At 41.9% G+C, this 22,181-nt stretch overlaps 2 protein-coding genes across 4 annotated transcripts in view; both read right to left on the reverse strand.

Annotated features, from left to right (window-relative positions):
- Positions 1-22,181, reverse strand: part of LOC143150081 (uncharacterized) — a 50,790-nt gene that overhangs the window by 12,107 nt on the left and 16,502 nt on the right. The window contains exon 1 of one of the 2 annotated variants that reach the window (XM_076318098.1): positions 18,891-19,130. The exons of the other annotated variant lie outside the window; for it this stretch is intronic. Coding sequence (XP_076174213.1) covers positions 18,891-19,003 — 113 coding nt within the window. The 5' untranslated portion in view covers positions 19,004-19,130. Of the gene's footprint in view, positions 1-18,890; positions 19,131-22,181 lie in introns of those variants that run through there. 2 annotated transcript variants of the gene reach the window in all.
- Pits (Protein interacting with Ttk69 and Sin3A) lies at positions 1,792-12,798 on the reverse strand. Of its 2 annotated transcripts, none has more exons than XM_076318152.1 (5): positions 11,412-12,798; positions 5,306-5,457; positions 5,014-5,215; positions 4,047-4,291; positions 1,792-3,903 (listed from the first exon to the last, which is right to left on the reverse strand). In XM_076318152.1, the coding sequence occupies exons 1-5, from the start codon at positions 12,121-12,123 to the stop codon at positions 3,763-3,765; spliced, it is 1,452 nt and encodes a 483-aa protein (XP_076174267.1). In that variant the 5' UTR covers positions 12,124-12,798; the 3' UTR covers positions 1,792-3,762. The 2 variants fall into 2 exon arrangements, with proteins under 2 accessions (XP_076174267.1, XP_076174273.1); XM_076318158.1 differs by having other exon boundaries at positions 5,014-5,200; positions 11,412-12,793.

Here is a 22,181-nt window from a genome sequence, read left to right on the forward strand (position 1 = left end):
TTCGCCATCTTATTGTCTTCCTTGTGCGATAAAAAAAAAGAATACGTAAGTCCACAAGCGCGTAGACATAACGTTCCAGAACGATCGCAGATAAAATGCGTAAAATTACCCGAACCACGCAACTCCTGATGGTAATAAAAAGGAAACACACCACACTGGTGGCTGTTGAACACGCGAGGATAGTGTGTTCTCGGGGTGGAATCACCGCCGTGCAGCGGCCGGTAAATAAAAACGCGCAATTATTACACATCAACACATATATTTTTGCTTTTGCATGTTGTATACATACGATAAACAGTACAGTGTAACGCGTTCCTCGAGGTATGGTATACTAGAAAATTTTTCATTATCCACTACTACAATTGCTATTCGACGTATTGTTTCGTACTTCCGCTTTCCTTCGTGTGTAATCTGTGTAGCTATACGAGAATCATAAAAAATAAACGAAACGAACGATACAGGTGCGTGAGACGACTGGTTCGCCGAAGAAATTCAGAGCAGCTTCCCCGTTTCCGTTTACCGGGAAACGTTCGCGCAAAAAGTGTTCGGTAGGCTTGGTCGTCGACAAAGCAAATTGGATAAATGCAAACACGCGACGGATCAACATACACGCTCGTCATTCCAATCGAATGATCCATTTTTTTGTTTCTTTCTCCTTGTGTCGCCCCTTTCTTTCGGTGCATTCTACCAATTTCGCTCATCCGGCCGACCGAAAGGAATATCAAAAGGTTCCCGGCGCTAGATTCGTTCAGGTGACCAAAGAAAAAAAAAAAGGAAAAAAAAACACCCTTACGCACCGCCCCCTGAATGATAAACTCGTTCGTGCCCGGAACCAATTTCTCCATGTCCGCAAAACATCGTCCAAAAATAGTTTTGGGTGAAATTGAGCAAGCGTTTTACAAACGCGTCGATCGCGCGAACAACTGCGAACGACGAGTACCAAAAAAAAAAAAAATGAAAAATAAAGAAAAAAAAAAGAAAGAGAAAAAAGAGCAACGATCGGCGCTCAGACGAACGAATTCGACGACCAAAATCGAGCCGAGACGGATTCGAAAATGACGGCTCTCCTCGTTCGCTCGCAAAAAAAAATTGATTCGCTTCGACATTGACCGAAGACCGCCACACGGCTCGCGAATCGCGTATGCGTGTACATATACATAACAAATAAAGAGATCGTATCCGCGCGAGAAAGTGTCAACTGTCTTCTTCTTCTTCTTCTTCTTCCTTTGTTTGCTTCCTTTCTTCGTTTTTTCCCCCCCTCTTCCGTTTCATCTTCTTTGTTTCTATTTTTTTGTCGCTTATTTTTTTCCGTTTTTTTCTTTTTTTTTCGTCTACGAAGTTCTTTTGCAGTCGGGCGCAAACCCTTGAACGAGTGCCGTAATCAACTTGACATCGAAGGTAGGAACTACCTGCCTCGGACTAAAAAATATCACGTACAGCCTCTGTAAGTATTGCTACGATCAATTGTGCTCTTTTTATCGGCCACCACCTGTCTATCTCTTTCCCGTTCCCTCGCACACTCGCGCGCACATGTATTCTCTCTCACACACGCACACACGCACACAGTCGCAATCTTTCTCTCGTCAATTTTGCACGATACTTCGGTACATAAGTTTTGCTTACGCTAACGCAGATAGCCTCTACAGTTGCTTCGTTTTCAATCTCGCACGAAACAACATGATTAAACAGCGCCCCGGTTGACGAAGAAACCGATCTCAAGTTCCGCTTTTCGAGAAAGAATGAAAGAAAAATTTACAAAAAAAAAAAAAGAAAAATAAAAAATAATGAAAATCCACGCGTTTCGAACTCGCGAATACAAGGAGCGTAGAACTTGAGCTCTGGGCGGCGCGAGCGCGCGCGCACGTGCGATTCGTTTCGCGAATATGATTTTTCCAATCGCCGCTCCCCTTCATTGTGCCGATCCGTTTTGTACAAATATATATACAAAAGGAGCTGCTCGCTGCCCCGACGATCCTCCTCCTTCGGGACGTATGCGAGAACGTATGTCTGCTTTTTTTTCCCATCCTCTTCCTCTTCCTCTTCCTCTTCTTCGTTCTCTTTTTTTTCAATTTTTTTTTTCAGTTTTTTCCATTTTTTTTTTACGTTTTAGACATAGCGAGTGTATGGTTCCTATTTGACGGGCGTACTTCTTTTTCCATCGGCAAAATGAAAAACCAAAAGGCCCTCACTTAAAGTCTAGCGATTAACTAAAGGCGAAAGTGGACGTTACACGATCGGATATTGATCCGTGAAGAATGACTGGATAAGAACGATGCTCGCCTCAGCCTACCCCCCCCCCCCCAATCCCTTGTCGCTAACCCCTTCAATGTGTTTTTTTTTCTTCTTCGAATACCCGGACGAGTTTCACAAAGAGATGCACACAACGGATTTACGAGATTTCTCGAAAGAAACGATAAGAATAAAGAGAATAACGAAGCGAACCGAGAGCAGCGCGCGCGATAAACGCTCGAACATCATTTTATTAGACGTGGTATAGTTGTTGTTTGCGTGAAATCCCGAAACGAGAAAAGTAGGTGGACGAAAGAATAATTTAATCATCGATAACACGCAAAACGAATGCAAATGTTTTCCTTTTGTACATTTAAAAATGGTTACCTTCCTTTAGTCATAAGTTTTATTAATAACGTGGTATGTACACATATACACAATGTACAGAAAAAACCCGTACGCTGGGTCTGAATATGTCCGCCGTGATCGTTATTATTATTACTTCTTTTTTTTTTGTTTTTTATCATACAACGAGTGTAACAGTAGAAAGAGTATACAAATAAAAGATTAGAAAAGGACAAAAACCGGCGGGCTTGGCCCGACGGTCAACAACACCGAAGCGACGCTCCTCGACTTCGGGTTGATCCGCGAATCACGCGTTGCGGCGCGCGGTACAAATAAAAGTACAATACAACCGCCAAAAAAATTTGCACGGTGTCTCGTGTGTCGAACGTATGGTACGTCTACGTTCGCACGTGTGTACGTGTACAATGTGTCGATGTATCCGTTCGAAACACATGTTCGTGTATGTGATCAAACGTCTGTGTGTTTCCGTTATGCGTGTACGTGTGTCTCCTCGCTGTGTGTACGGTGTGTGTGCGTGTGTGTGTCTGTGTCGTACCATCCAAAAGAGAGAAAAAAAAAAGAAAAGAATCGCGAGAACGTTCGCGATACAACAAACAATAAAGGCGATCGTGCCTAAGTACAAACCCAAACCGGACACAAATCTCTCCGTGGCTTTTTTCTCTGCTTTGTTCGTACAGATTCGCCCTACGTTCCCTCTTCGAAATAATTATTTAAAAAAAAAAAAAAAAAAAAAAAAAAAGAAAACCACGTTTCCTTTATTCCTCGCGTATTTAACCATTCTACGATAATCCCATATGTACACGTGTGCAGGACCGACGCCAGCGTGCAAAATGCCAAAGACTTCTTCTCAAGACCAGTCAAAACAATTCGATCGAGTTAACGATCGATCGAAACAATTGTTGCCTCTGTGAACCGGAAAAGCCCGGCGACGCGCGCCGCCGGGAATCAAATCGTCCACTTTCCCCGACAACGTCAACAACTTCGTGATAATCCAATTTACACCGACAACGTCTTTGGCTCGAGTCGATATGTTGGCCCACACCATCGCCAACATTTATCACCATTACCAAAAGTATTTTCGGTGAACCTTCACGGTTCCACCATGATACCCCTCGTTGCAACGAGGGTGCAAAATTTGAGCCCCGATTAAATCTCTACGAGAATCCTTTAAGTTTCCCTCTCCTTCTTTACTTTAAGCCCGGAGCCCGTGGTGTCCTCGCCCAAGATAGTGGCTATCTCGCCTTGCATGAACGCCCATGGCACTTGGCTGTTCGCCAATGGACACTTCTCCCCGCTTGGACAATAAACCTGTAACGATTGAAATCACCGTCGAATTAGGTTTCTTACGCGCACGGACGAGTGTCAGGTGGGGGACGAATGACGCGAATCGATCCCGGTGTCTCGAAGAGGAGAGAAAAGAAAAAAAAATTGCTATTCAAAGGAAAACCTACCTCGGAGCCAGCGCCCTGTCTCTTTATACTCTCCCGGCTGCAGGGGAAACAGAATTTGTGGTGCGTCATGCTGGGGCACTGAACGAAGTGGGTGTCTTCGAGACGTTCTTGACACAGGGTACATTTCAGTATCGGTGCCGTTACTTGTTCGGCACTGGCGACTTGTGCAACCGCTCCTTCCGACGATGTTGTCACAGTCGTCGACGATACGTGCCTCGAGCCACTGGATCTCCTACCCGAGGGTCCTGTGCGCGAAGAACACGATCAGATTTTACGTTCTCTCGACAACGATGGTAATTAATAATTCAATGAATATATTGGGTCGTTCGGAAAGTAATTTCGTTTTCCAAAATGGAGAATATATAATTTAATAAAATGTTTATACGCTCTAAAAAAATCATGTTTCGTTTTCACAAAAAAAAAAAACAAAAACGAAATGATTTTCCAAATAAATCCTTATTCTGCTCCTTTTGTCAAGTATCGTTCACACTAGAAATTACTTTTTTAAAAACTGTATTGCACCGACACCTGTCCGAGTTACAATGCAAAAACTTAAAATGGTACCCGGGGACCATTCTCTAACCGAGAACATTTCGTTAACGCGACGAACATTTCGCGTTGGTCTGCGAGGACCTCCAACATCAATCGTACCACGTCCAGTTGAACGATCGTTTTAAAATTTAATTTAAATTTCCGATCTGAGATTTATCATTAGTTCCTTTATTCGTTTAACTTTATGTAAATTCTTATATCGTTTGATATCACTTGCATTCCTTTCGGGAAAATATGATTTCTATTTTATAACTATTTTAAGAATACGCGTACATAAAGTTACGATTACACTCTAAAACACTCTAAAAATATCATGTTTCGTTTTCACCAAAAAAAGAAGAAAAAAAAACGAAACGACTTTTCGAACAACCTAATACACATAAAAAGAACCAAAGACCCGTAAGAGCGATTTTACCTGAACTGTTCGGGCTGTGTTGCGAACCTCTGGAGGCGCTGCGTTGCTGAGCGTTTGTAGCCGTAGTTGGGGGGCTTCTGCTGGTTGGACTCGGATTGTTCGGTGGTTGTGGCACTGATTCGGGCGATGCTAGGTTGTCAGCAACGGACATTAGCGCTGCCATAGGCGACGGACCGTTCGTCGAACCCTGGAGCATAAAATTCTATTCAATGTGCATGCTCGAATACGAACGGTCTACCAACGAAAAATATACTTTTAAGACGTTTGTTGTTCAAAACAAACTTTTAATTACCTGATGGTGATTCGACTGCGAGTTATCGTTGGAGCTCTCCTGAGCCGGTGGTGGCGGTGGCGGAGGGCTCGTTCGTGGACGAAGAGGCGAACCTCCACCATTTGCCGCCACGTTTGCCGGCGCCAATGGGATAGACGGACCGACGTACGCTCCTGAAAATCAACAGTTCGGTGGATCTTTGCTAAGACGTAATAGCGAACGAATCGTTACACGAACGAGGACACCGAGCGCGATCGCCGATCGTCGAAAATTCTTGGTAGCGGTGCACGGTGATATTTTTTTCATCGGGGTGTTTACATATTTCTGGAGAATAATCTACGAAGAACATTTCCTGCTGTGCAGTTTTTAACAAGGGAATGATTCAGATGGGAAGACAGAAATAGATATCCTTTGCCCTCGTCGTACCGAGAATGTCGCGATTACGCTTCACGAAACGCGCGTAGTAGTCGGTTTTATTATCCACGCATCGTGTTCTATCTATCTGCATAGACGTCGGTTACAGGGGACCCAGTTTTCTACGAATTCCGTGCTCGGTTGGACAACTTCGGCCGACTTTCGAACGTTTACCGGCTGAATTATCAGCTGTCCGTTAAGTCGATCGAATTTCAATATTACCGAGAGATTTATATTCAGTCGGAGACACCACCGGTGATCGTGGAACACGACGCGCCTTCGATATCGCCGTTTGGTGTGTGCGCGTGTGCGTGTGCGCATGTGTGTGCGCGCGCACGGAATGCTTTTCGTGACTTCTTTACTTTTCATGGCCGCGATCGCCGCTCGTACACCCCAGAATGTAGAGTAGTATCCTGGTGTCCGAGTACCACAAGACGTTACGAGGTTACGCATTTTGATATTGTTTACGAAACGCTTAAACCATCATCGGGCGGTCTCGGCGTTGGAATCGTTAACACGCGATACACGTGTAGGTAGTAAGTATTTCTGAGACCAGTGTACGATGGCAGATTCATTCGTATCGCTGTATCGTAACGTATGATAATATGCCACCAGTTCGCAATGTCTGATATTATGCCGTAACGTACGATACTGTATCGCGACGCGCGATACTGTATCGTATAATGTACGATACTTCTAACGAGCTACGTTATAACGTACGAAACTGAAGGGTGTTATTCGATGCTGCGCGATACTGTACAATTACCGGTTTTTTTTTCATCTCGTGAACAAATTCGACGTACACTTGGAATTTTAACGGTAAATATTCGTTACTGTGGTTAATAAATTATGGTCTGCTTGTAAATGAAAATACTTGGCGACGTTTGGAAATTGAACGCGAGAATACTTGGTTCGATGTGCCTCTGAACGAACGAAAAGTCTATCTTGTGTAACAATAGCACGGTTGGATTACCGGTAAATTGGTTCGCAGCAACATGGAATTTATACAAATCAGTTCGCAATAGTAAGACTGTGTTCGATTATATGAAATTTTAGTTTACATAGCAGCGTGTAATATCGATAATTTTAAATTGTTAATTTGATTAAATTTGTTTATTGAAATAATGCGCAGGCATTTCTAATCGCTTATTTAATACTTTACGAAAACGAGAATTGTTGTCTCGTTCGTAAACGCGTTCCTTTTCTCGATGAATCGAATATACGTTAAAAGAGAGGTTAACAAACAACGGTAAACATTTACTTTCTTGAATTTACCGAACTCTTCCGTCGGTAATTAAAAGTGAACAGATTTCTCCAATAATAATGCAAAATATTTTCAAACTAGTACATACTAGTTCTTTAAATTTATTACCTAATTAACTTAAAGCAACATCCAATGTTTATGAAAGCGATTATAGGAGAACGTAGCATGTTCGTTTATAGCAGGCTACTACACCTTTAATCGATGCTAGATATCTACACGAAAGCTGGCAATTTACAATGCTTTATCGAGTTTCTAAGAATCGGTCTTGTTTCTCCGGAGTTAAATTTTCATAAACATTCTACATCGGAAATAATTTTATCCATTCAGTTTTATCGATGCTACGCAATGGAATTTATTGACAACGCACTACTTCTCGGTTATCGCTTCATTATTTTTCTCGGCGATGTTTACACGTTTCCGAACCCCCATACGGGGAAACGCATTCCCCCAGCGACAGATAAGCGCGAATCGATATTAAAAAGCACGGTTTCGTCACGTTCTACGGAGGAGGACCGTGACACGCGATATCTCGTATCCAGCTATTCCAGTGCAACACAGCATCCGCACGTACTTTCCCCCACCACCGGCCACCATGCGAGTCACCGAGGTCCCTCGAGTAGAGAGAGCGTGGTCTGCCACCGAGAAGCCGTGTGACCGGTACTTTTCCGTGACGCGACTTTGATAGAGCAAGGACCGCTGTCGCGTCCCTCTATCTATCTCGAATCATGCGAAGAAACGTAGCTGCTGGAGGAAGCGAAGTAAAAGAGTAGACGCGCGGGTCCAAGGGAGAGGTCGGAGGGAAGGAAAACGCATGCGCGGGTTTTATAACAGACGACATCGCATCACGCACGTAGGCGGCCGGCTTAGTCACACTGTGCGCTTTGTATATAGCTGCGAACCGGTTGACTATAGAGTGGCCTTGTTTCGAAAGTATGACCCTCCCCAGTGCGTTTTGTCGACGCCGCCGTCAACACGCGTTCACGGTTGACGTCTCTCTACATAGTGTACCGAAAGTTTATTCTTAGGTCTACGTTCAGGAACTCGGAGATAACCTTGGTGAATCGTTAATGAAACAAGGAAACAACGCATTTCGAACCACGGATGGCTAAATGTCACGTACGTCGATGCGAAATTTGACGGGTTGTGAAACGATAAAAAAAAAAGAGAAGAAAAAAGAAAGAACAAAAATAAACTATGTTTACGTATTCCAAGCAGATTACATACAACATCGTAACTAACGCGCTCACGGAATACGCAAAGCGTATCGATATTTTCGAAATTTGATTACTGTCGAACTGCAGTTCCGTGATGTGTTTTGCAACACCCCGTATAAAACACAACGAGGAAACACGCAAGACGGGACGAACGCGATAATCGACCAGTGACGTAGAGGACGAAACCAATGTATACATGTCTGTCTGTATCTGTACGCGATCGATGGAGCATAGTCGAGAACCGCGAAGCGTGGCCATCGTTTCGAAACACGACTCAGGCTCGCTCTCGTTACTACCGTTGACGGCCGTCGTTTCTCACCCGTCTCTCCTTCGCACACGCACGCATACTTGTATGTATTGAACCAATCAATCGGTCGAAAAACGACACGACGTATTTCCATCGCATAATCGATCCGAATACGTAAAATACCAAAAACCGACCAACGGACTGATTACGCGTACATGAATTCTAAAATTTTAAAATACTTATTATACATTGTGTACTATCTGGTACAGAGAAGAACAACAAAAACAAAAAAAAGACAATACGAAATTTCATGTTCAGAATATTACCATATAAGATGTAATTATATTCCTTTATCATATTTATTTAGAAAATTGCCGCTTCGTAAACTTTTTATGCATTTACTCTTTATTAAGGAGAATGGGAGTGCTAGACGTAAGTTAACTCCCTTCGCAGAGGAATTGAGTGACGGGAGAACGTAATATGCACAGATAAAGTGAAATGAACAATAAATTGAAGTAGCTGGGGAGGGAAAATATCGTACGAGCGGTCAGATAATTACACACAGAATTATACCGCCTCGACAGTTTTAATGCGATAAGAATACGAGGACAGCGTTTGCATTTGTCACGTCTGTTTCTTGTTACCATATAAATATTTATATTGAAATGCTTAATGTAAAATAAATAATATTACAAAACACTGCATCATAAATATGTTAGAATTTAATTGAGGTATATATATATATATTTTTTTAATTAAAATTTCAGCCTAATTGGATCAAGCCACAAACACAATTATTGTTTCATATAAAGTATGAATAAAGGAAATTAAAAAACGCAACGCTTTAACTTTCAAAAAAATTCTGTCATAACCTATGTTTATTTCCAGACCCTAATCTTTGCCAGCAGTAATCTATTTTTATCAAAACGCGCATACGTAAATGTGGATTCTATCTTCTGAACGGAAACGCCACCCTCGAGCATAAAAAAGATAGATAAAAAAAATAAGTGAACCAATGAATACATCAGTGTGCAAGCATTTTCTACGAGAATTTCAATCTCCCCTTAAGTCATCGTCGAAAAGTATTTACAATCATCGACAGTTAAGCACGAATCGACTAACTGGATACAAAAACGAATTTCTATACCGTACAGACAACAGTCTGCGTATTTCGTTTCTAGAATACCTAATCCCGTGCAATTTCCGTACATCTCAATCCTTTAAACAGAACGGTTTTTAAAAACCGTTAGGTTCTCCAGGATCTGTCGACGCTTGATTTTTCAGTCGATAATTTTAAAGCCTAGTAATAGCTATTAATTACCCTTTCATCGTAATTTCAAGAGTCCAACGGTTTAAGGTCAGGTAACAGAAAAATACCTGAAGCGAGGTAAAACCGACTACGTTATTCCGTTACTTCGCAGAAGTATTTTTCTCGATCGTACTTATAGTGTTAAATCATTACAATGGCCTATAAACATTTCAACGATCAAATGGATGCGTCGTTTCCTTTCTCGTTAAGATAAGCGTTACATCACGGAAAAGTATTAATAAATTCGATTTTGTTTGTTTCGTTTATTCGACCAACGATAAGTTTATAATTTATAAGACTTTCTTCCGCGTGAAAGAAAATTTTTCCGATCATATTTATACGACGAAGGGGCGCACAACGACGAGACAGATGACCGTCCGTATGGTCACTGCAGCGAGCCATTCGATAACCGTAAACACACGCGTTAAGGTCGAATTAGAAAGTGGCCAGTGTCGAAATAACGGTCGATGACCAAGGTCACCCCGGTTGTAGATAGGTAGGTACGTGTGGGCAAACAACGCGAAGCGAACCAACTCGAGCAACGTCAACCGCTTCGTCAATGAGCCATGTTCAACGAAAAAGAGCGCAAGAAAAAGGGGGCCACGCTACAGTTACCTTCGCGATGCAGCAAAATATCGTGCTGCACAGACTCGAACCGGTTTTCAAGAAAGTATTACACCGACGCGATCGAATTAACAGAAAAAACGTACTTTGTGTAAAGAAAATAAAAAAAAAAAATTACTTTCTACACAATTCTACGCACGATTTGAATATAATCGCAGCTTAAACTCGTTCGATAAAATATAATACTTCGTAGAAAGGCGTCGGTCGTAATGTACGCAAACAGAATTAGTCTCGTTCGTTACAATTTCGCTGATGAAATTACGCTCGCAAAATGTTCCCAACGTTGATGTGATTTGTATTAAGCAACAACGGTCTCATTCATTGTATCTAAATATACTGTGTGACGTCATTCGATTGGACGTCACGGCGCGGCAACTCGGTGTATCTTTTGGTCGTCCCATCACGTGCTCAACGTACGTCTCCTTTATACGCGTTTGGACGACTGCCGTTCGTCCCAATGAAGGAACTGGCTGAAGAACAGAGAAAGAAAGAAGCTTACGCCAAGGCGATCGTAGTAGAAGGAAAGAGAGAAGGGAGGTGTAACTTCCTTTAACCGTGATGATTCTTCGAAGTCTAAAGGCTGAGCACGCGTCTTTTAACACACGCATGCGGCTCTTTTCTCCTGCCAGATGGCCACGCGCACGACTAAAACGCATTCCTATTTTTACTACCAACCGATAACACGAGTAAGACCGTTTGCTTGAGAAACGTAGACGTTGTTTTAATGCGAGCCTTTAATACGAACGCGATAGATTAAAATCGAACCGTGGTAATTGTAAATTCCGATTATATCAAATTTCATGGGTCGACGAAGGATATCTATAACTTGTCTTCCAAAAATTAGTCAACTTTTGGCTAAAATCAATTAAACGAAAACAACGGTAAAAAAAATATTGTACCTTGTGATCGTGTCAAATTTGAAATTTGTAAATACGGCTGGGATTCGTAGAAATAAAATTCTGAGGAAAACGAAGGAGTCGAGACACTGCCAGATTTAATGGAAACGTGTATGTAACACGAGTACCCACATTGTGCCATCTACATATGTAACTCACCATTGGCCTTGAATGTAGTAGCGGTCTCGAAACTGGGTGCTCTTACAGGATGCTTTTCCTTGGTTCTATCCTGGACGTAACTGACGGCGAGACTTACAGCTGGCAAGGAATCGCCCCTGGTCAATGGCGGTCTAACCGGATGCTGTTCCTCTAAGGAAAGCCTCTTCTCCGCGTGTTCGTCTTCGTCAATAGTGGAAATACCCCGCTTGAGCTGTGCAATGCCTCTGTTGTGGCTGAGATTCACGTGATGCGCCACCGCAGCTAGGTGGGCGTTTGGAATTCTCACGTTATTACTCCTCATGCCATTTGCAATTTCATGAGTTTCCTCGTGCTGCCGAGAAATCTGTTGCCTAGAGGTGCCAGAGTTAAATTCGGTGATCGAGTTTCGATGGTGAAGCTGCGAGTAACCGGCGATATTGTGATGCCTCGAATGGCTCTGACCAGTATTCTGTATCGGCAGAACGTCTAAATTGGTGCCGCCGTTGTGTTCGGTGTGCCCGGTCGTTCTGTATCCTTTCGACGTCGATGATCTGGCTTCTTGAAAGCCGTGTGCCTTTTTCATTTGCTTGGCCGATTCCAATACCAGGTCTATCCTGTCGGCACCTTCGTAATTCACGCAACCGCGGCACACGGGTTCCGAATAGTCCATGATCATGGCCCAAGGCATCCTGGGCAGATCGCACAAGTAGCACTGCGTTCTCTTTCCCATCATTTTGCCAGACTATTTCGTCCGTGAATATTCGGCGAGACACAATGTGTATCAGTATCACTCACATCCACTTTTACACGGCTATTATCCTGTTTCTGGATTTCTCCCACGCACACGGAAACGCACAGAGTCGATTTTTACAGCATACACATGAGAGACTGTGCAAATCTCTGCATAAACACCACACAAAACCTAACTTCACTCCCGAGAAAATCACTGTATACTCGCACTGAGTTTCTCACGTTTCCTTTCCACTTTCGTGTCGTGGCTACATGGATCGGCGCGACGAAACGACGCTCGAGAGTTTGTCGATTATTGCGCCGGGGTTTCAGCGCGTATTACGGGCGCTCGAAGCGAGCTACGCGCCGTAGAGGCGGAGCAGAGAAAAAGAAGAACACGCTTCTCGGACGCCAGATATTTTTGCCACAACTTACCCTTGCAGTAATCAGTTATCGTAATAAACTAATGACTAAGCGTCATTAGTATAGCGCACAGACGCACGCTAACGAAAGCGGGGAACCGTATTCTAGGTTGAACACGAGACACGAAGTAATGGTATGCGCGCGACACGACGTGTGCTCGCTCGCCTGGTTGCCGTACGAGGAGACGAACGCTCGAGAATGCGGCGGTAAAGCGGAGCTACGGGTGTCGCTCTCTTCCCCCTCGCGGTCTTTCCTTTCCCTCACCCCGCTTCGCACTACACGGTCCACGATTCGACAACGACGACGACGACGACACAACGACGGCTACGACGCGCTCCGCCAATCGGGCGTTGTGGCGTCATGGTGCATGACGTCATAATCGCAAAGCTGCGCATGCGCACCGCTGGCGCCCTAGGGGGACACGTAGTCAGCGACCGGGACTTGAGCGCGAACAGACCGATAAAGAGAGAAAGGGAAAGAGAAAAAAAGATGGCGATAGCACGCGCGCGCACTCACTCGGTACCCACTCTTCGCAACGAGAGGTCCACTTTACACTCGAGAAAATGCTGCTAACGAACTACTCGTTGATTTTACTGAATATGGATAGATCTTATAACGTATTGTAGATTGAATTCAATGATTGTTTATCTTGTTGGATATTTAACACGACTAGTATTTCTTTTTTGTTCGAGCAGAACCAACTAAACGAACTTTAAGGTACATAAAAATTGAAAAGGGCTCCACCCATTTTAATCTTCGTACAGTATATCTCGTTAATTTTATTCGCTTCAAATTAAGATGTCACCTAATAAGAAATGCAACCGCTCTACGCTCTAATTGTGCTCAATGTTTGTTAATCTACGTAACTGAGACAGTATAGCTTATAAATGCGTTAAATTACTATCTCGCAACTGTAGCATTTGTGCCTTTAAATTCTTCGTTATACATACATTTACAGCAATTACCATTATGTTGAAACTAGCGTTACACAACAATTAGAATTTAAAATGTTTTACTGTTAAATCTATGTTTTCGTAGACTGTACAATTCCGGTAATTGTTATAATTATTAACATAACGCTCAAAGTGAGTATAATTTCATTCTTCGTAATTTCATTTATTTAAATAAATGATGTATGTAGAAAAATGAAACGTTTGAAACAATAAATTCATGCAATTGTATCTTCAAAAACTGCTACAGAAGCGATAACTTCATTTTACTTTACAGCAATCTTAACACCGGGGTGTTTCCGATTTAATCTATTTTATCGTGATTACGTTCCTTGTCAGCCAATAACTAACTTTCGTTTAAAGAAAGAAATCATAAATCATAAATCGTAAATCATAAATCATAAACAATAATCTTAAAGTGTACTTACCAAAACTGCATCGATTGAATGATATAAACAATGGCTTATTCATACCATAACACAAGCTCAGTGATCACATAATGGCGTGCCATTTTATCGGGTTTTCTTTTGCGATAAGGGAATATGTGATAACGGTCACAGGAGGCTTGGCATTTAGAATAGTTAGTTTGATTATTAATTACGTTTCCGTTGCTACAACAACGAAGTACGTATCCGTAAATGAAATTTCAATTTATGGTCGGTAGATACTCGGTGACGATACACGTGCTGCTCGAGTTCTTTGTTCGTCCAAAACAATCACGATACCGTATTTTATGAACGTTTAAAAATGTTAAAAAACTAGTTGTATTTCAGCCTGATTAAAAACAGTACCGAGAGAAGAACACGATTAGATAGTAGCAATACTTTATCGGAAAACGTATTAAATTATGTGATTGTTGTTCCGCTTGCGATAGTATCTTGTCGTCATCTGTATCTGTGTGTGCGATATCGAGCCTGATTTTGTATCTCGTTTAAGTAAAGCCTGATAAAAATTCACGTAATCTGTAGAGAGCGTTGCATATCAACGTTGAAGTTTGTAATATAAAAATTTGTAAATATTGGACGGAATTCTTTATCGCGTTTGTAAATAAGCGTTTCTCTATATTTCAATTATTGGGAGAGGTGGTCTGATACATTGACGAAGCAGAATAACGGTGGACGTTTAATTGCGAATACAAAAAAGGATCCAACTGGGCATTTACCGTTGTTTCTGAACGTAAAACGGAATACAATCTCGTATCGTTAATAAAGTCTTGCGTGTACGTTGTTTTTTTACTAAACACAAACGTTGGGTATCTACGGAAATGACATCACTCTGACATCATACTATATATGACTTTGTAACACGAGCCTTTGCTGCAGCCGAACGGCGAAACAAAAAATTTCAAAATACACAGGAAAAGTGAATGACACTATAGTTTGGTTAGTGCGATAACTTTTCGCTAATTTAACTTACGCAAATAGAAAATCACGAGGAAACGATCCGCTTCTCTGTTAGTTAACAAAGAAAAAAAAAAAACTATTTTTCCGAATTAAAGTTTTTTTTTATATCATTTACGATCCGTACGTTTTCGAAAATTGTACGAATATTCGAAAGAACAACGCCGTATCGTTCTCTTATCAGAAACCTCAAGCAACATTTATCTCGCAGACTATATCAATAGCAAGGCCGAAAGCTGGATCGAATATACACATTGTTCCATCTAACCGTATAAATGTGCCGAGTGAACCGAACACAGATTTAGTCGATTGGTAATTTTGGTGTGACCTCTTCGATGATAACTCGGCCATGTGCAAGGCTGGTGTACATCATTGCGGTCAAGCTTGCAGGATATACCAATCGGTAACAAATGTACTGTTATAGGCAAAAATTCCCCCTATCGGAATAACAGAAAAGATTTGCGTAGTTACGTTTTTAATCATTTGTATTTCACTGTATGCGATACGTATTACTATTATATACACCAAAAAGAGTCGGTGTGCGTGTGTTACAAGTACATACTAGGTTACCATATTTCATAGGGGCGACTGATAGGGCGACTTTATCTATTTAGTGCGACGCGCTGCAAAATTGTTTCCGCTTCGTCGAGACACGCGATAGACAGGTCTGGCTGGATGACGTCTTCTTTAAATCGAAAACTGTGATCCATTTTTCACTTAGACCGCACGAGATTACGAAGTACTTAATCGCGCGATTCGATGTTTTCGTATTGCTACAAACTTTGGCTAATTAACTTGCTTTCGAATAGATGTTGCTTTCACATGTTTCTTGAAGTATAATAAATTTATAAATTTATAAATTTATAAAACGAATTTTCTCCGCGCAATAAAAATTCAACTTGATTAAAAATTTATGACCAAATAATGCACACCTTTTGTACACGAATCATGGATATTTTTAAAGAGCAGAGAAATTTTACTTAAGTGTACGATTTGATTAAAAATAGTTATATCTATACATGTTATCAAATTTTTTAATATCTTCATTTTTGATAATGATCTATTCTGAACGGAAGATTTTTTCAAGCGGGTTTGGTCACGTGAATGAACGTTCTGTTTACAATCTTGCAAAAGACCGTATCATTCACCGTTCGTCACTGACGATACACGGATTCAAGAATTGCGAACATTGAGATTTCTATCGTGAAATACGATAATTTCTTAAATATTAATACTTGATAACTTGACAGTAAATATCCGGACACACCTGGTGCGTGTCATAGGGTTATCATCGGTTGAACCATTACGTAACAGAATTTAAAGACTTCTAAACGAAATATGTACTTTAGTACGTTGTTAATAACGAGTAAATGGAAGATATAACTACTCATCTCGTTACGCGGGAAAAGATGACGTATCAACAACTCGCGACGTAAGTAATATCTCCAATATGTTGTTTCCGATAAAAACAGTTTTAAATTCTACAAAACAATCGCCATTGAATCGTTTCTGAAAACGTTTACGTATTGTAAAAACGTATATCAGAAATTTATAACGATTATTGAATTCTCGAAAATTACAGTCGATAAGTTTACTAAGAATAAACATATATAAAACGTCTGCTATGTCGTGTCGTTGAACGCACTTATTTGATCTAACTATTCAACGACCACGGCCCGAGTATTCTAGAACTGTACGTGTGAATTTTTCTCGAAAAATCTGAATCCTAAACATTGAATATCCAACCGAATACGAATATGCAGTATGCAAATTGTAGTTTGTAGACCAAGTGCGAAGTGGGTAGATGCGAACTCCGATTATTCCTATCAAGTAACAAAGAGAGCGTTGTACTTTTCCGAGCGTAAGTCTGGCTTTGCCGGCGAGCTGCTTTACGTGCTCGTTCGAGAGTCGTGTGTCTTGTGACGTCACCCGAAGGTCTGGCAACATCGCGAACGATCGCACGGCGTTGTCAGATCGTTCTATGTGCCGGAAATTCAGAACCTCTTTTGCTTCTACGTAGATTCACATAAATTCTGTTTGTTTCCGAAATGATTAAACAATGACGAAGTATGCATCGTGGAACATACATGCCTCTTGTATTTAAGATTTATCGATAAATTTAAAGAGATTAACAATCGACGAGGACTTGTCGCGTTTCCTTAACGAAAAGTACATTTCTGATTCGATCGTAAAAAGCAGCGCGTTGCTCAGAGCAGATAATACCATTCTGTCACGTCACAATGTACGCTAGCCGGAGAAAATCAATCCGGCGCTTCTCTACTAACCTTTTGGCAGAACAGCGCCACGTTGTTACTATCCAACTCAAAAACATACTATTCTTCAAGGGTCCGTTGCGATATTGACCCGAGGTTGCGTTAGGTTATTTCTGTCGGGGTTCATGTACCTTTTCAGGTAAAACATTCGAATTTCCAGAGTTGCCCTTTGAGTTTTTTCTGCGTTATGTATTTCATAGATATTTATGGGTATTATACGATTTCGTAGATCGGCCTTCGGCCGTGTCCTTGACCTCGTACTGGTAGTTCAAACAGTTAAACGTAGTGTGCAATGTCGTATAGTGGGTGGAAGAGATATACAGTGAACTCTCCCAGCAGACACAAGTGGTGTGCTGAAAGATACCCTTGTGGATGTAAGTCGCCAAATATGTTTCTCGCTATTCATTACAGAGCCACACTGGCCCTCAACACTTATTCCTGTTGGTGTGTCTTAATGTGCCATTGTTCTAAAAGAGTACAGAATTTATCTGCGGCTTCTTGACTCCTGACGAGTTCACTATATCTCTTGCACCCACTATACGTGCTATTTATTCGCCTAGACGTTTCAACTTTGTATTCGTGAAATCAATAGATGAAATAAACACGTTATATTGGATTCCGAATATCATTTTTTAAACTATATAACCCGTATTTGTATAGATTCTGGTAATTTAATAAGTTACACGTTCTAGATGCATTCTTGTTGGATATTGCATAGATCGCTTATGTAGCGGCAACTATTTGTGTTTATATATATGTCTATAACTGTTATTCTTTTAAACAATTACATTTTTCATGTCGCAATTATTTTCCAAGAATGTGTGTTCAAAGACTTCTCCGCATTAAGTTTCAGGATCCGACCGGAGAATTTGTCGAAACAAAAAAGATACAGTTTTATAAATTATTTAGGTTTTTTATCGACAGATCATAAGAAGAGAATGGCAACGACCTGGAAGGCTCGCGTGACGAAGAATCGTCAAGGATACGGGCGATCCTTTAAATCAACCCCGTGCTGTGTTTACCGTTCGAAATGGACCAAGGGAAGAGGATATGCGCGCGATATGCGACCTAATTCAGTACCCTACTGATAACGATGACGTCACGATAGCTCGTCTACTTGTTACTAGTCACGGACGGTACGTGACACGGGACCGAACTGTAGAGATGAGCAGGGTGATAATGGTGCTACACTACATTACGTTATGCGTTACGTTACGCTATTCCTCGTGACAGAACACGCGGTCAGTTTAGTCTCTTACTTTATTACCCGTTCGAACCACTCGTCGTGAATGTGACGTTAACCAACATCGCCGTGGATCGTGTCTATCTTCACCATCTTATTTCGTGACCTATACCATTCTTTTTTCATTAATATTTGTGCCCGAAGACTGCTTCGCGAGTAATGCCTGGGCAGTATCACCGACATTGATTCGCAGTGGAAAGATGCGAGACGTGAGAAAATGAAAGTACAGCGTCGCTTTAGATCGATCAGCCACCGAGCCACCGAGAGAACGGACCGGTCGTCTCTCCAACGTCGTCCTTACGTCGGCATCATCAACTCACGAGATTGCGCGATGATGTCATGTATTCGGCCGAGTTTACGCGTGTTTGTAAACAGGCAGAGGGAACGAGAGAATCAGCCCAGAAAGACGAACGGAGAAGGAACAAGGAGGGAGTAACGAAGGTGGAAAAGGACGCGAGGGGAGAGAGTCTTGTGTCAGGCACCTTGCCGTTCCAACTGCGCAGCAGCATCTTGCCCGGTTCTCTCGTACGGCTTCGTCGAGGTTCCCTACGCAGAGTCGCTCATCTCGTTTTCTCGTACACGAGCGTGACGTCATGCTGCAAGTTCCACAGGAGTAGCCGAGAGCGGTCAGGGGCCCGGGGGGAAAGTTACGTGGGGATACAGAAAACGGGCGGGAAGCGCGCGCGCGCGCGCGCACACAGGAGTAGTCCCAGCGTCGATGGATCCGCTATTGCCTGCACACGGCGGTCTGCATGCAGAACACTAGCGCGGTGACATCGCTCGTGTGCGGCTGTGGCTCGTTGGTTGGCTGCTTTTCCCTCTTCTCTCCACTTACCTACCTATTGTGCCTACCTTTGTAGCGTAACCGGTTACGCGCCGCGTGCAAACTCCTTCCCATCCTCGTACCCCTCAACCTTCTCCTTCCTTCCCGTTGTTTCTTTTCCTTTCTTTTCATGCACGCCCATCTCTCTTTCGAACCGTTCCAACCTCCCCCACTCGCTCTTTCTCGCTTCTCTTTTACGTATCGTTCTCGCTCCCCCTTGCGTCCGAGGTATCATGCGCAAAAGATGCACAGCAGACCGGGCTAGCTGGCTGGCTGTCTACCATTCGACAGCCCTGTATTCTGCATATGTCTCGCGTTCTCTTTCGTCACCGACGCGCAGCTCGCGTGTGTGCAAAACTCCTTCGGCCCGGGGCGATCCCCGCGGTCATCTAGCGGGGCGTGCTCTTTATCCTACTCCTTCTCTGTCGTGCTGCACGATTTGTCCGAACATGCAGTTGCTCTGTTACGCTACAGTTGCTGCCTCGGTCAATATCACATCGTACTCCAGCTACGCGCAGTGCGCATTAATACCACACAGTTCGCGGTCTCGTTTTTAGAATAGGTTACATCAGGCCGGTCATGCACCTGTTATATACAGAACCTACGTTCCGTTTCGTTGTTATGTGTTTCTAGCTGTTGCTGTTGTCCGTCTCGTTTATTATAAAAGGTGATTCGCGACACGCACCGCTCACCGAGAATTTTTTCTCCGCGTTGTCAAAGCGTAATGGCGACGAAGTTATTGAATTCAGCGTGCTCGTTCCCGTACACGTTTATTCGCGTTACTCTTGAAAACTTCGACGATTTCCTACGGGCTTCTCAATAGTAACCGCCGAGGCGACAGGGCAATGCCACGAAACGATGGTCCCGAGCGCATATTGCACCGGGACGGTTAATGGCGTGATGGCGTGACATCGGCGTACACGCACGCCGAGGTGGGGCAAACGGAACGAAACGAATCGAAATGAAGCGGCCTGAACGCGATGTCGCGTGTCCTATGTTTGCAGTCGCGTGTGTCGCGAGTATTACACGCGATCTCCCGGCTAAATGCTTTAGCGCACGAATACACTCGTACGTCGTTTTGCTTCTTCGTTCGCTTCTAATTCTTAACCCTTTAAACCCCTTTACGCCGATACTGGTACACGTATCTATTACTTTATGGTGTTCGAGATTAGACGTTTATCTCGCACGGCAAATGCTTATAAATTTCATCGCGATAGAAAAAGAGCTTATAACCAATTGACTTAGTTTAAAACGTACTCATTTTTGACACGCGGATTAAAATGGTGCGCGTTAAGCTTTTAACTCGTTTACAACCGAACGACGATAACGTTTACCTCGAGCGTATCGAGGGGATTAAAAGTACGCGTAGGGTACGAATAATATATACAAATATACAAGGTTTTGTATACTTGACATTTCCTCAAAGGCAAATAGGATTGGTTACAGAGAAACACGTTACGTCTTTATTCGATGCGTTACTTGAACGAACTTCGGAAATTCGTTAAGAGTATGGAAGAAAGCAATTACGACAATGCTTTTTCGCGTTTATTAATAGTAATATTTATAATGTTGTAGAAAAATCGGTGCCTTCTTTCACAAATTAATTTTAATTTTTACAGTACCTCTACGCAAGTATTATTTTGATTCGATACGGCTTCTTCACGGGTATTGTACCAACTTGATACGCCATCATTTACATCGAGCGTTTGATACGAATCAGGTACAATGTGATTAATTCTCGTTTACCTGAACAATAGCGTTACGATTCAATCTTTGATTCGCTACGGTGGCAGTATACATATGTGAAAGTCGATACGTAGAAAATGAATATATTCTCAAGTCTCGCATAATACACGTTGTGCAGCCTCGCGTATCTCCCGAAGGGAAAATGCACTTGTCGACTGTGAACTTGGTTGGTACGTGCGTGTCTATGTATTCTTTTGTCAAGAGCTCGTGAGAAAGCGTTCCACAATGACACGGTCATACGTAGCCTCTTGCGGAAAGGAATGAATCAGTAAGAGCGAACACTTTAATGCGTTCACGAATTATCTCAAAGCTGTAACGTGTTTCAATAAATTCAAAAACCTAGTCCAAACAATTTTTAATATAATTTTAGTCGAAACTGTAGCACAATTTTCATTAATTTACTTTAATATTGTGCAAGGTACCGAAGAATAGCTGGATTAAAAAAAGAATCGCCAATGTAAAATAGATTAACATTAATCTGTTGTTTTACGCAGATAACAAATAGCGTATTCTTTATTCGGTAGATGAATAAATTGTAGAATAATGTTAGAATTTGACGAATATTTTTAATAAGTCGCGTGCGAATTTTTCTAATACATATCGTGTATCAATATTTACTACAAGATAATATTCTATTTATTTTTCCGTGTTCTTTCGGTTATTATACTGAATTCATGCTAGGCGATTGAGACGGATTTCACGATTGCTAAATGTATTTAAAATAGTTGGAGAATCGGTTATTCGAGCAACATAACCAAAAGTTAAAAATTATTTATACTGTACTAAGAAAAGATAAAAAAAAGTATATATATATATATAGAAATGGGTAAAGAATTAGTGTATATAACGATACGCAGAAAAAGTGCCTTTGTGGTAGATGAATAATTTCGTGCCAACTATAAATCGAATCTCAATTGCCTCGTATGTTTTCGGGCCAATTTTTAAGTCGAACGGCATCAAGTTTCAAGGTTTTTACCGTTCGGGATAAAATCAATATTTCACCGTGTTTGTACGGTAATAAAATATTTTCAACCGCGAAAAAAGTTTACTGATTCGAAAGAGTCATAAAATTTCACAATTCTCGTTACAAACCCTTTTATTTGTAAAGAAAATTTCCTAAATTAAAATTTGTGTAGGGAATTGTTTTTCATAATTTTTTTTCCAATATTCTTTCGAAACTGAAACTTTAAAGTTATCTATAGGA

This window comes from Ptiloglossa arizonensis, chromosome 1, assembly GCF_051014685.1.
Source record: "Ptiloglossa arizonensis isolate GNS036 chromosome 1, iyPtiAriz1_principal, whole genome shotgun sequence".
NCBI lineage: Eukaryota > Metazoa > Arthropoda > Insecta > Hymenoptera > Colletidae > Ptiloglossa > Ptiloglossa arizonensis.